This window comes from Nestor notabilis, unplaced genomic scaffold (genome assembly GCF_000696875.1).
Source record: "Nestor notabilis isolate BGI_N333 unplaced genomic scaffold, ASM69687v1 scaffold5597, whole genome shotgun sequence".
Classification (NCBI taxonomy): domain Eukaryota; kingdom Metazoa; phylum Chordata; class Aves; order Psittaciformes; family Psittacidae; genus Nestor; species Nestor notabilis.
The window spans coordinates 36,505-52,511 of record NW_009935018.1 but is presented as its reverse complement, the minus strand read 5'-3'; the positions used below and the strand labels follow the sequence as shown (position 1 = coordinate 52,511).

General features: G+C 37.1%; 1 protein-coding gene across 1 annotated transcript in view; it reads right to left on the bottom strand.

Annotated features, from left to right (window-relative positions):
- Positions 1–1,317: 1,317 nt before the first annotated feature.
- TRAPPC8 (trafficking protein particle complex 8) overlaps positions 1,318–16,007 on the bottom strand; it is a gene marked incomplete at its 5' end in the record, with an annotated part of 44,772 nt that continues 30,082 nt past the window's right edge. The window contains 6 exons of the mRNA XM_010017613.1: positions 1,318–2,374; positions 4,380–4,469; positions 6,020–6,165; positions 7,592–7,639; positions 15,137–15,238; positions 15,812–15,997. Coding sequence (XP_010015915.1) covers positions 2,140–2,374; positions 4,380–4,469; positions 6,020–6,165; positions 7,592–7,639; positions 15,137–15,238; positions 15,812–15,997 — 807 coding nt within the window. The remainder of the gene's footprint in view (positions 2,375–4,379; positions 4,470–6,019; positions 6,166–7,591; positions 7,640–15,136; positions 15,239–15,811; positions 15,998–16,007) is intronic.

The following is a 16,007-nucleotide window of genomic DNA, read 5'->3' as shown; positions in this document are numbered from 1 at the left end:
CCCTGCTCATGGCAGGGGGGTTGGAACTAGATGATCTTAAGGTCCTTTCCAACCATAACTATTCTATGATTCTATGATTCTTTTAGCCTTCAGCCACATCATTAGCTCACCATAATCCTATAAACATTCTCAGAAACATGAAGAAGGGTTCATCTAGACACAGCATTTCCTTCAAGCCAAGCTACGTAATGTGCATTATCACAGGTTTTTACCTACGTTAGCAATAATGAACATGGCAGGCATTGGTTTACTTAATATGAAAGTTAGGATCACTGACAAGGCATACACCCACCATCAAGATAGCATAGCCTGCTAGTTTCTGCAGTTAGTCAAGCCTGCAGCAAGCCCATTCTTTACAGTAGCAGAACTTCAAATTAACAGGAGATACCATTTCTTACCAGTTTCTTCTGATTGACTGAAAAACACTTAATTTTCTGACCTGTATCTCACAGAACTCTTGTGGAAACACCCTCTGTAAGAATAGTGTGACTTGTGCCACTCAACTATTTGAGGAAGTCTTAAAAATACACTAACAGTGACTTAGAACAGTGGCCTACAGCCGGACAGCTGAATAGCATCCTTTTTTCCCTAAATGAGTGCCAAGACAAAAAGAGGGCCGATGACATAGCATAAGGTTACAATGCCAAGAATTATTTAGAAAGATCAGCCTTCCAATCTGCCCAGTACTCAAGTATTCTATTAATTTATCAACCTGATCCAGAGTCATAGTGAGTATGACTATGAAAGACCATGTGCTGTGAATCGGTTAAGCCCTTAAGTCCTGGAGACAGTCACACAGTAGTGTTGAATTTGAGTAAAATTGGAAAACTTACCTAAAAAGATAGATGTACTGTTTCATAAGCCAGAATTGTCCTATGAAGAAATTTCCTTCAGCCACAAGATAGAGCAGACTGTCAGAAGTCTCAGGTTTCCTTAGGTGCTCAATTTTTCTTGTACTCAGCTAACCCATCATAAACCATAACTCCTAACTTACCTGGATTTGCTGCACTTGGTTGCTTCACACAGCCTTCCCTACGTTTAGCTGCTGTTACTCAAATTAAAAATCCCCAGCACGTAGCAAGTAATTGAGATATCCCAGACAGCTGAATTCTGCATTGTACCTGCGAATGCTGGCTAAGGACTCAAAAGGCAAATACAGCAGCCACTACATATTTCAGCATACACCAAAACTACATGTGGCAACATGACAGAAACTTCCCATGAGCAGAGACCAAAATGAAGACAGTGAAGGATATATACACAGTACCAGCACCTGTAGATAGCTACAGCTGTACAGGAAAGAGAAAAGGCCACACGTTCATACAGTGAATATGGTGTATGTTTTATTCTATTTACAGTACATTTGTTATAAATATAATACATTTCTTGAAAATCTTGAGTAGATTTTTTTTAAAACAGATCAATTGTTATAGATACATAATAAAGTAAGTGACAGTTTAAATGATGATCTCATGGTTGTGAAATAGTGCATTCTGTGTTGAGATGAATGGGAAAATACTCAAACTGGTTGAAGAAATAATTTTTTTTTTTTAGACACCTTAGGTGAGACATGTATGTAAACCTTGAAAGGTCACCAGTTTCCATAAATATGAAAGCTTAAAACAAAATCTGGAACCAAAGAACTGAGAAACAGAAGTGAGTTTGAGAGACCTTATTGAACTTCACAGTAAGGTTGGGATTTATGATGACTAATGGCTTCAGACAGGAAAAAGCCAATGAGGGTTTCTTCCTGAACCATATCCTAATACAGCCACAAATATTAAACACACCATGCTGGAAGTTGTAACAGCAGTTAAGCTGCATTTTTGACAGGGCATATGACATACAAATATGTTCAGATCTGGAGTTAAGAGTATTTTGTGTTATGAATATCTTAATTACCAGAGAAGAAATACATTATAAAAGGATAAACTTATTTTCAGTCCAACGTGCATTGCATTGAGAAACAAATTGACAAGTTGTCCAAATATTTTGCTATTTTCTTTCCTACATAATCTTTAGTAACAAGTTAGATGTTTGAGGTGCTATTTCCAAAAACTGCAGCAAAATGTCAACCAGCAATATAAGAAAAGAATCCCATTTATTTTGTCTTTTAGTGTGTTTTTTTTCAGGAAGTGGTCAGATATTATTGATAATAATCAGTGCAGGCATGGAGTTCTGCTGACTCGTTTCAAACAAAGTAACTTGGTCCACTAGCTTGGCAAATACTCTGGGAGTTCCAAGATTATAGACACCTGTATGAACAAAGCAAGCCTTCAGCTGCAAGCTATAGACTTCCTGGCTTTTAAGTTGAAGCTTGTACTGTGTTTGCCCAAGCCATGTAAAAGATCCATGTATTTCTAGTGCTTCTGGGCTGAAAAAGAAGGTTACAGCATTATTTCTTTGCATTTGAAGCATGTATTGCCAGTTTACATGATTCCCTCCAAATTCAAGTTTTCCCAAGATTTCAGAAACCACTGCGTGTCCACCACCACCCCCTTACAGAGACAGGATTGTTTCTGAAAACTTCTTTTCAGAAGTCAGAAATTGGGAAATAAAGCTCCTACTCTGGCAGTCTTTGGATGTGAGAATGCCCACTGCCATTTGTCTTAGAAATTGCCAAGTCTTTTTGACTGCTTGCCTACAATAACTTCCCTTATAGTCAAGCTTTGTTTCACACATCCTCCATACCCTTATCTCTAAGAGATTAAGGTTTTTCTACAGCGTGACAAAGCTAGACTTTGAAAGGGTAACAGTTGTAATCACAGGCATAGACAGAACTGCATTTAACATTTTATTAAGATACTAAATGCAGCTAAAAAAAGTCATGTCTATATGTCCCCATTCCTACTATATCCACACACATCCCTACAAGGATATACAGAGATAAAGTACCTAAGTTATCCTTGGGTTCCTTGGGTACCTTTACGGATCCCTATGTCCACCAATCAGCTTGATTTAACTCTGGGTCCTTACTTCTTACCAAATACTTTCTACTGCTCTCATGCTCACACTTAACTCTCTTTATAGCAGCTCTCGCCTTGGCTCAGAACAATCAGTACAAATATTTAAAGCATTTCTTTGGATCCTAATATACTGTATACTATATACAGAACATTAATTACACATATAAGTACATTGATGAATTCCAATGTACTCCCAGCTTCCTACAGAACCAGCAGATAACACGAACAATAGACATAGTAACAAAAACCAAACTGTCACAGTTTTAGGAAGCCTAGCGTAAGGCATTCTTAGGCCTCTCCCTTAAGCTAGAGTTAAATCAGCATGCACGTCACACAGAAACAGTCAACACAGATAGACACTGCTTTAGAGATACTGCATTAGTAAGTTGGCGGGGCATATTTGTTTTTAAGATATTTCAAGGCACATGACTACACTATCCTTTCAAAGACATGTCTTACAATGTTGTTTCAAAACACGACCATCTCCTAAAAAACACCAGTTCAGTGAAGAGATTTCTAATGTTAACTGAGAAATAAAACATACTTAAGCATTCTAACCTCTATTTCTCAATGTGTTAGGCCCTGGGCTTTTTTATTTCCTACTTGCCTTGATGGACTGTTGGCAAGAAGCATTTCCCATTATCAAACCCACCTCAATTCCTCACAATCTGTCCTTACAATCCCCCTAGAATTTTCAGTCAGGAATCCTACAGCCTATTTTGTGGTAAGCATACCACGTAGCAGCATGGAGTTGTCACCTGAATTACATGAGTTAAATTGTCTTGTTTTAACAGAAGTGGAAGAAATAACAATGGTATATCATGGTACTCAATTCTCTCCTACAGAAATCCTTAGTAGAACTTAGAAGCAATTCACAAAACATTCCTCAGTGCTAGTATTTTTGCACATAATATTACAGTTCTAAGTGAACAGCCAGGAATAAGAATCAGGTGATAAATCTACAGGAGTTCTTAAAAATACCTATGGTTCTATGACATTTTATACTAAGCCAGACTGCAGGAGGAAGTACTTAAATTTCAAAAGCTGTTTTCTACAAATTACATTTAAAAATGAAAACCCAACCCAACAAGTTTAATAAAATAAGGTTGCTGAAGCTTGTATTTCACTTGTTCAAAAGCTTTTCTGCTTTCCTAGGAAAGATCTGCAGAGTTAAACTATTCAAAAGTCACAATTCAAGGTCCTGTCTTAGCAATAGTCAGAAGTAAAATTGAGCACTAACTGAAGAGTCCCATTTGACTGTATGAAGCCTTTATATCCCCTTCCATTTGTTCAAAGCAGCCACTGTTGAAAAAAATCCTATTCTAGATATTCAATACAGTTACAACATTACAAGACTCCCCAAACTAGAAAGTCCTCTCAGAAAAAACTGTTTCATTAACATTCACACATTACCTTGTTGTTTTATGCCGCAAATCAATCATCACATCTACAACGGCCTGGGAACAATTGGAAAGCAGGAGAGTGACAGGAACCAGACAGAGGCTACAAAAAGAAATAGTTCCATAAGAAACAAAAAAGTCTTATCTGGATAGTTTTAATTATATTCTTAAATAGTTAAAATGAATTTCGCATAATGTAACATTAACATGTAGCTGTCTATTATGCAACAGTCAGTGTACAGAGCAATATATCCATACTGACTAGTTACTTTTATTAAAAGGTATTGATTGAGTCAAACAGCATCGGCTCAGCTGAGCCAAATGAAGTTCCCACCACCCCTCATCCAGCAGAGAAAGGCTAGCAAAAGCATCAAGTTGTCTATTATGACAAGAGACATTTCAGAATAGGATAACATGATCCAATATGATGTTCAGCACATTTTGCCTAGCTATTTCTTTTCTGCACTGCCTCCTGTAGAGGAATTGCTGGTATCTAGCCTAAAGTTTTAGCCAGAGCAGTGCCCAAACCAGACAGCACATACACATTTGGTGTTAATTTAAGACTTCACCCTGAATAAAACTAATACAGTTAGTTGATATTTGGCTTGCTCACAATTAGAATGATTGCTTTTATAAATAATGCTGTAGCAAGAAAGACCTAAAGATATTCACAGGCAGGTAACAAAACTACCACAGTTGAAACAGATCTACGTATACAGTAAGTGATTTGTATCACTGGAATTCTTTGCCATTGCTTAATAACGTTTAAATATCTTAAGCCTGACTAACAAGAAAAGAACAATTAGCAACTGTAGCGAATAAGATATGAACTTGTTACTGTAATGATGCATCTTTGTAACTGTCAAAATATGCCACCTTACAAAGTGCTTAAAAGTTAGGGTTTTTTAAAGAAAGAAATCCACTTCTTTTGACAACTTACTTGTATCAACTGAAATTTTAGAAAAAGTCTAACAGTAGAGTTCTCAAATAAAACACCTCTAACCTAAATAGGTATCTTTGTTTCAAATACAAATCCTTTCATATATGGAAATGAACCCACAGGGCTTTGTTCATATGCTAACTTCAAAAGACTCATGGCTCTTACAGGCTCAAACTAATTCACTCTAGCAGTCTGCTTTTTGACAGGTTAATTCTGGTATTCTTCCAGGAGACAAGCCCCAGTGATCTAAACTGTTACCGCCTTCCCTCCTGACATAAATCAGAACCATGTGCAGCTAATCTTGGCAAGTCAGATGCTGTAGTTGTAACAGTTCTTTTTACTTAAAAGTACCTCTTACTTTCTGTCTAGCTTCTGAAAGTAGTCACACTGTTTACTCCAGCACCAAAAATAAACACAAAAGCAGCAAAGTATTTATTTTCCTTTCAGTAAGTTTGGTAACATTCCTAGTTAACATCAAAACTATGAACTGTGGTATTACAGTATTTTGCCCTACATGAGACTTTCATTTTACCTTCAAAATTCTGCAGCACCAAGTTTAAGAATTGAGTAAGATTGCACCCTTGCACATCAGACTTCTACCTTTCATATCATAACCCATACTGCATCTCAGGCACCATAACACACATAGCATCACAGGACTTATGTCAAATTAACAATATTTGAAAAGTTTCTAAAGAAAACGTTGCACTAACCTTTTTTCATGAAAAGAATGATTGAAAGACTCTGGATAATGAAGACTTGTCTTGATAAGATTAGAAAGCTGCTCTGGTGTTGGTCTTGCAGGTACTGGTGTGTTTTCAGGTCGAAAAAACTTTAGGAGAACCATTTCTGGTAATTCCTGAAACACAAATTCAGAATTATATTTAAAATATTGATATTAGGTACTGTGCAACGCAACACAAGAAATCCAGCCATAGAAGCTACAATTCTCCATTATGAAGAATTACTCCAGGTAAGTAAGTCTACAGCATCATGAAGCTCACAGTTTTTTCCAATGTGTTTCGTATTTAAGCACGCTCGATGAGGAACTGATACAATTTATCTGTTACCTTCCTTTGAGACAGATTTCACAGCTGCTTGTGAAAACATTATGTGTAAAAGTTGAAGAAAAGCATGCCATTGTTGCAGGAGTTTATTAGTATTTGGTTTCGTTTCTAAGAAAAAGGGACAACATTTACACAGCTCCATGTTCAGCAGCTGTACCTACAGAAAAAGAAATCCACCACCTGCCCTGGGAAGTTCACAACAGGAAAGAAAACACCCAAGTTTCCCAAAACAGATCCAAAGTAAAGCAAACGGAAGTGTATACGAACATGCTAACAGTGACAGAAGAATTTATAACGCAAAGTATCTTAAAAATTGTATAGCAAGCTCTTGCAGATATGAAAACTAACTGTCCCCAGCTGAAAGCCCTAGTCAAGCACTGACACACACTACTTGGGATTCATCCTAACCTTGTGGGCAGAATCAATCTCTGAAGCAGAAGAAATTAGATGATACAGAAAGATGCACCACCAAATGAAGCAATCAGGCTTCGTTTGGTCCAACACTACAGCGCTACTGTCACTCTGTCCAACATCATCTGGATGGTTTTGCTGGACAAAACACAAGTCTCTTTCATGAGCAGGATTTACTCAAGAAGGGATTCCCTTTTAGTATTCTTTTACTAATCTATTCTGCAAAAAGTCTACCTTTGGAAGAAAACAGAATTTGCAACAATAAGCGTGACTGACTACTAAAAGGATGTGAAAGATGATTATAAAAAGCCACCAATAAGTCAGTAAAATGTAACAAATACTGTAACAGTGATGGATTGTACCTTCCAAGTTGAAAAGAAACACTACAGGCAACAAAACCTGACTCAGTAATAGACACACTGGGCATTCTGCAGTATGTACAAACATCTCAGTCACTGTTCACCTGTGCTGGTAACACCAGGAAGACATCAAGACATTATAAGGCTTTTGATTTTTCCTCTTGAAAGGAAAAGTAGTTTTCTTAAAAAGTAATATGAGAAGAAAAAAGATATTTCCACAGGAACAGTGAAATGTATTTTAAGCATTGAATGAATTTGGCATTTCCACCCTACCCTATGGGTATGTAACTTGATGAAAATTGACAGCATGAAATGCACAAGAGATGAGATTACAGGCTTTCATTTAAATTGATCTTTCCCTTCAAGTTACAGTCAACCAATTGTTCAATGGCTTCTTCAACCACATATCAATATCCTACACACTGTAGTTTGCCCTAGAGTCAATTACCTGTTCCAAGTCCTCCCAATCAGAATTCCTGAGTATTTTTTTAAAACCCTACAAAAGACAAATATGAACGTTTATCTCTACAGGCAAAAGCATCACGAAATGCAGCAGGAACATTTACTGGTGAAAGTGCAGAGTGGTGTTACTATTTCAAACCTTTAGTTCTAATATTACAGCTCTGTTGAAGGACTGGAAAGCAGTGAGATTAACCATTTACCATCACAGAGCTAAACCTTAATTCCTGCCAGCCTCTGTGTGTTCCAGTCAGAAAAGATGTGTCTTCAACTTCAGCTGTTCAAAGTTTGTTTTTTGTAATTGTGTACCTAGAACAAAGACTAAGACATGACATTTAGTACCTGATTCCCTTACCTAATAGTTCTGGACAGAATTAAGCACTTCCAAATGATAACCAAGAAGATGCACATACAGATCAGGGAGCTACTTAGAAACAGCTAATAAATACTAAGTTTAAGGAAGCATTAAACTTCTGCCCTACTGTGGAGACTGGGAAATTGGATCAAGACTATAAAATAAGATGCCCGTACCTACTTGGGCACCTATGCCCTCCCCTCAAGAACATGCATCAAGCAGGTAACAGCCTCTGGACTTGCGGTTATTTACACTTCAAAACAAAGTAAAGCAAAATCGAGACTCAAACAGGTGGTATTATGCTGCTGAACTGCTAGAATGCCAGCCCAAATGGGCAAACACAGAAGTTCTGACAGCTGAAGTCTGCTTGTTGACACATTATGATTCCTTGCAAAGCTTCCAGCAATACCACAGGCTCCGTTAGACAGCAAACACCATATACTGCATACAAGAAGGCAACAACAATGGTTAAGATGTTCCCTTAAAAAAAAAAAAAAATAAAAATGGTTAAGGTGTAATTTGAAGGCCTCATCTGAACATACCGGCAGAGATCCAAAAAAGCTTCACTCTAAGAGCCTTCATCATAAGAAGAGTTTGGAAGAACTGGGGGTAGGGAGGAGACAGAAGTGCAGTTTGCTGTCATTTTTAATTAGACAGCTGTGGTTTTAAGCTTTTGGTTTATAATTAGAAACACACACCAGCAATAGCACCAGAACTACAGCACTGCCATAGTTACCTTCCAAGAGCTACAAACCATGCAATTGGTGCTAGGAAAGTTGTTTCTATTTTCATAAAGCTTTTTACTGCCCAAAGCCATCTAAAAAGGTCAGTTTCAAACAAACATACTTAAAACAAGACACAAGCTTGCTGTTTCAAGTAGAATAATCTCAACATGATCTCTTATCCAGAAGGTATGAAAGAGCCAAGGCTTTTACAGTTTTGCTACTTTGAAAACAAAGTTATATATCATCCCTTCTTGTACTTCTGAAACGGCGTATTACTTATTCACACTCATTTACATATCTCCTGCAACTGCACTAAGCTAAAAGTTGGAAAAGTCAAGATTTACACTATTCAAAGCATCTTTTCCATTATGTGATTGATTTAATAGACAAGTCTGCTCATAGCATGTTCCTTAATATCTTAGAATACACTTCCAAATTGTAAAGTTCTTCCTTTCTATCAGATGGATGGACATACTGATATCCTCAGATGCAGTCATTTTAAAGGACTTTTCTATGTCATATTAGATAAGTTAAAGTTTTCAATTTCAAAAACAATCTTGTCAGTAACTGAGTCAATGTGCTCTCAAACACACAACAAAGTAGTCAAACAACACAATTTGATTTCCAAGTTGTATGGAAATTCAACATATCTATCCCACAAATCTCAAGTTAAACATAACCAAAAGAATCACTAGCATGCCCAGTCAAGTATGAGGGACAAATAGGCACAGCACAGAAGAAAACCTGAACAGAAGACTCTTGAACAACACTAAAGCATAAGTAAAAGCAGAGTATAAGAAAGCAGCAGAATAAGAGTGAGACAAACTGAGATCTTGAGTGATGTTCCTTTCTCCCTTTCCCATTTTAGATCAGACAACTCCTATTTTAAAACTTCATTTTTAAGTTGGTTTCCTTCACCATGTGATTCGTCTATATTCATTCTAGCTCTTAACCATAGAAATTATGACTCCAGGAACAGTATTTTGCTAAGAAACCAGCAACAATGCATTTGAAAACACAAAATATCATCAGTCTATCAATGGGTAAAGCAGCAGATTTTTCAACTATTTGGAATATTTCATTCATGGCAATAACAGAAGCCAGTCCTCCAAAACTGGTACATTAATTAGTACATTAATTAATACATAGTGGAAAATGTACACTTCAGCTCTTAATGTTTATTTACCTTTAAGAATTTCCTTTAAACCAGATTAGGAGAGGGTAAGCAAAGTCTTCAATCCATTCCAACAATGTGTCCGGAGACACAATAGTTAATGGTCCCTGACGGCCAGTCCCAGGCCTTTCTGACTTGTAAGTGTACATCTGGAGCCTTTCTGACTTGTAAGTGTAATTTTGTAGCTAAGAAGAAGAAACTAGCTGTGCTGAATTCCTTATTTTCACCAGAAGGGGATGTAGTAACCAGTTGCGTGAGCCAAATGCTGCCCATAAAGACAGCCAAGGACACTTAGAGGTGACAAAGACACTGGAATGGGATGAAGATAGCGATGAAGAAGAGGGAAGGGGAGGAAGTAACCGGAAGCTGGAGACCCCTTAAAGACCCTCTGCGCTCTAGAATGCAGACTCAAACTAGTGCCAAGTAGGCCACTAGGCCACTCCTCTTGGCATAGGTTGGCCCCTTGAGCCAAGACGAGTCAGCACTTTTTAACTAATAAAAGCCCAGGGCTCAGAAGAGGCAAGGAGGCAGATCTCACTACTATCGAGGTCCACATTGCCTCCGCAGGGATGCCCGCCAAGATACTACCTGCCACCTCTACTGCTACGATGCACCTCTGAGCTGGTCCCTTGATCACTGGGTCCTTGATGGGGTCAGTAAGCATATAACCGAATAAGTAACCTGAACACTCTTTAACCATTCTCCTAATTTAACCATTGCAATAAAATCAGGAAAAACTCATTCTTGTTGGTTCCATTATCTCCTCACTGGAATCCTTCGATTCCCCAAAACAAACAATCTGAATTAGATTCAAGCACCCCTTCCCTTTTTTTTTTTATTCTGTAAAGAGAAAAACACGAATTCCTGAACTAGCACAAGATGTTACTTCCAGTAAGCCACTGTTAGAAAAATAAAGTTATTTAAATCCTACCCTCTCTCCTACTTTTCAAATATTCTTACTTGCAACCAAACTTGCTACCTTCTTAAGTTGCATCTATATTAATAAGCAGTGTTACCAAAAGTTATCATGTCTGATGTGAAATACTGCCAAAAAGCCTGCATCTGTGCTGCATGCATTTTATGGGTTTTACTTTGGGCTATCATGATCTAATCCACAGGACTGAACAAGCAGCCCAGAAGCATACCATGTGCAGTCCTGAGCGCACCTGGATTAATTCTGCCTGGAAGGTATCCACTTTTTGCAATACACACCATTTCACCATGAAAAGAGAGGGCTATAAATGGGGACAGCATCTGGAAAAAAGTACATCTGATCCAAAACACAGTCATAGGCATTTTATCTCACCTAGACTTCAGTCAAAACTAAGTTCACATTCACCTGCTAACATGTTTCAGATGTATGGATGCACTATTCCCAACATGCCCGCATGTCCAAGTGGCAAACCTCTACTAGACTGCATCTCACTTTCCATCGCTGTGAAGTCTTTGCCAGTCAGAAGTATGGTAAACGCCCCAGCTACACACTACGATTTCCATTCCACCATATTACATTGTGCTTTTCCCTTTGGAATCTTTTGAATTCACCAGATAAGAAAAATACAGTAGAACAGCAATAAGAATACTGAATGTGAATGGATGTTTGAAGTTATTTGAAGGTATTGTCCTTTTATTAAGTGAAAGTCAAGGGGTCAAAAACAAGGGACAGAATAGCTTTATTTTGAATGCAATCCTAAATTAATCTTCAATTAAAACAATCTGACTCCTGAAAGCAAGATTCAGAAAAGAAACAGAACTCTGAAGTTTGTCAGCCTTTTTTTTTTTTTTCTTCCCCCCTCCCCCCCCAAATACAAATGAGAGAAAGGATAGAAAGAGAAATGTTTTCCAAACTCCTAGAACACTAAGATAGAAGAAGTTCATCACATTACCTGGTCCAGTAACCTATGCTCAAAAGCAGTGCTATTCAAACAAATAATAAAACCTGTAGTGTAAATGACAACAAAATTCCTATATTCAGTAAAAGAAAACCAGTGAGCCTCAAAGTCATAGTTCTTCTTGTCTTGGTCAGAATGAAAAAAGTTTTGAATTCATAATTCTATTTTGAACAGACATGGGAAGAAAAAGAAGCACATGTGTTTGAGTGCAAGTAAAATTTGTACATAATTGTGCTGCTATTTTCTTTTGGTTTATGCAGGTACATACAGAAATTTTCCCAGAAAAATGTTTTAAGCCTCGCTCAAGCCCCACTAACTTGTGTTTTATAGAAGCCAGAGGTTTTATTTCAATTCTATCAAATGGTACAGCAAGTTATTCTACTGTGATACAGGAAGGATTGCATCCTGCTGTCTGTTCCTCATCCCCCTTATATGCATTACATGTTCCACAGTGAACCAAGCAGAAGTAACCACCTGTCCTTGCATCTCAGTCAGCAATCTCACATCTTGGCTTAGACATACAATAAATACGACTTTATAGCAGTGCACCCAACTACCAATCTCCCAGTAATTGCTGGAAGAATTTATAACATTGTTCTTCCACTACGGTGCTTTACTGCAGCTTTGTCTCCCTGAACAATTCTAGAAACTTCTATAAATCCAAACTAAATCCTTAAAAGCTGGCAAAGAATTAGTGAGATATTCCAGAATTAACAAAACAGTAGAAGTCAACCAGCGCATAGAATTTAACCAAAATACAAAGCAAGCTACCTTGATTTGTTCAATGTAGTCATTTGATGAGTTCAGCTAAGATTTGAGTAATTTCTCAGAGGGCTAGAAGAAATAAAGGGGATGCAGAGAGAAATCTTGTTCATGTTTTTCCCCAAGTGTACTGAGACCCCGTTCTTGGTTGAGGATGGCTGTATTGCCAGGCAGACAAAAATTCCCTTGCTGGCTGCAAAAGCATGAAGCAGAAGCAGCACAAGTCAAGAAAGTTGCTGAAGAGCAGCAACAAATGGAACACATCAAGCAATACTGAGAGTAGACTCTTTGATCCTAGGTGACACCCTGTTCAGAATCTGCAAATAAATATATTTTTTTTCCCCACAGATCTAAGCAGCCCTTTATCATTTAAGAACTAGTAACCAACATACATTGGGTAAAAAGCATGCACCTCCATCTCCCTCTGCTGTCTAGACCACAGAAAACAACTAGCTTTCACACTGTCAGCACAACAAGATATTCAGGAACAATCAAGTTCCCAGTCCCATTTACAATTTAGAGAATAAATAAAGATTTTTCTGAGAAACAATTTGAATCCTATGTTACAAGCTTTGAAACAATATACTGAAAACGTTGTTTGAAGTAAAGTTTGGGTTTGGGATTCTCCCCCCCACCCCCAGCTTTTCACCAGTTGTGAAAATTTAATGCAAGAACAAGATAATTCAAAGACAATACACAGTCCTTAATAGATCATTATTTTTCTCTACCTAGACTCATTTAATTTTATTTTGGGGATTCTTTAAATTCTTAAAAGTGAACAAAATAAGCTGCTGCAAAGTCTCAAACCAATTAATTTGTTATTCCTCACCTCCCATGTCACAGGGGGTTATCTACTCTCCTCACAATATAAAGTGCCAATTAAAAGAAAGTAGTACATGAGTATATGAAATTTCTCAATCCTTAATAGTCCCAAGATTGCAGACTCTAAAAATCCAAGTTAAATGTGGGCTTTGCTTACCATGAGGATATAGAATCTACAGATTTATTAAAAACAACTACTAAGTAGCATCTATTTGATTATAGCTGTAATAATAATAACAGATGAGAAAGATTATAGAGAGAGAATGCTAATATAGTATGTATTCCTCAAAACAAATTGCGAGTACATCTGGATCATCCTTATTGCTGGTGGCAGGATTCAGTTTTTAGTTTGAAACTGAATTTGCGGGAGATGGCTAGAGTTCCAGTGCAGATGACAAGAAGAGTAAATTTCTACCTCTAGCATGTTCACTTGTTTGTTTACTTTAGGATGCAGATATGATTCAATCCTACTTCTTCTCTTCCCACCCATTTTCTAGAACCAGACCTCCAGGAGATCAGAAGTACACAGTGTTTCCTCTCCTGACTTCAGACGTCTACAGAATGATCTACTGTTGTACATACACCTTAAGACAGAAAAAGTAATACCAGAGTGGGCAGTTGTCACTAGACTAATACACCTAGCATTGCTCAGCATAGCTTGAGTCCACATGCGCAAAGGCTTTTTTTGGGGGTGTGAGGGTGTTAAGTGAAAACACAGTCTTCAGACTTCAGTAAAAATTCCTATTTTTCAGTACTAATGAACACTAGCCAATTCAGCTCAAACTACACTCCCCTTTTGACCTATTCTCATCTATTTCACGGCACAAAGAACTAAATGGAAAAATCATCTTAGTGATGTGTAAATACTTACAGGCTTATGAACCAAAGCCAAGAGCACAGCTTCAGAGTAATTCACAAAATGTTATAGCATTTATAAAAAGACATTTGTCCTATATTGCTTTCTTCACAAATATAACGTATAGTACTGTTTGCTGCAACTTTGAGTAAGAGCTCACTAAAAGCTATATATGATGTTTGCAACATTGGTTGCAAAAACAAGATCAGCACCAAAGCAAGAACAACAATGTACTGCTCAGCAGAAGACTAAGCAAGTACAACACTTGCTTCTTTTTTATTTTGCACATTAGTCTTCTTTACACACATAAATTGCATCTAGCATACATGTTTTTACAGAAGCTTATCTATAGCTTCCACAGATATTTCTAATTTGTATACCAGGAGACATCCACCAGTTTCTTACAGATGCTGTTTTCTTTGAACAATCAAACAGGCTACAAAACTTCAATGTGAGAAAATATGCTATTAACTGATCAATTCCAGTGAAGCTTTAGAAGTCTTTAACTGCTCCAGTGTTTCTGCTTTTCTAACATTTTACACTAAAGGTTGTCATTTAAAAGTTGTGCAGAGTAGTAGAATTTATAAAATTGATTTTGTATGACTCAAATTCCACCATTTTACTATTAACTTTATGAAATAATTATTAACTTTGTCTTAATGGCATTAATAAGCTCCTAATTCCACCATGAAATGCTACAGAACAGTTTAGTCCAACTGCATAGCAGCATGCTTACTTGTATATTGCTTTTCTCATCTTTAAACTGAGCCTGGATATTCCATTATCGATGACTAATCAAAGTTGAAGTCAGTCTGAATTATTTAGTAATAACAAATATCTGATGTTAGATTCTACAAAAACACCCAAAGCTATTCCACTTACAAGAAAACACATCAAGTCTATTTTTAGAAAGAAGCAATTGTAAAGGAAAACTTCATGCTAGATTACCTGCTTCTGAGGAAACGAAAAAGCCTCCTTCCCAACTGTATTAAGGGCAACATGATGCTGGCCCTCCAAAATAAGCTGCTTGTTGTCTTCCACAACATATGCCTACAGAATACAATACAAAGACATTAGCAGACCAGAAACTATCATAAGCGTCAGAATACAGAATTACCAATTTTCTCTCTAACTTAAGGGGAAGATGTGTATTGTTCAAAATCTAAAGGCTAGCATGACATATATTGATTTTACGTGTATGCCTTTAATTTTGCAAGCACAGACAACTGCTGAAGTTTAGACTGCCAATTTCCACTAAATATTTGTGTTCTGGTAAATGAGATCATCCTCTTCAAAGAGAGACTGGATCACTCTTACAATTCTATGATAAAAGAGAGCACAAATCTCTTAGTTTAAGATTTCAGAATTTTCTCTTTTAAGAAAAGAACTTAAAACAACTGGGTGCATCCTGAGTAATGTAAAACCAATTAAGCACACTTATTACAGTAACAGCTCTTAAGACTCTCTTTGCTTCTTAACACCATTTTAGTTCATTTGCCTGTTTTCAGAAAAAAATTTCACTCATAAATTTTGTACAAGCACACTTGGAAGTTCAAGATGCCATATTATTTTCTAACAGTCATTTCATGGCCAAATTATCACAAAGGTCATAACCATACATACCTTCCACAGCACAACGATGTTCAAATCAACTTCGCTGCATCTTTGTATTAATCTGACTGTCTCATCAAATGATTGTTTCACAGCCCTTTGAGATGCTTGAGTATGAGATTGCACATGTGTTCTTTTATATTCAGTGGATAAGCTTTGGAAAAAAAAGTCTGCACAAGGACTGGCTGAACTTATTATCTGCAGGAAA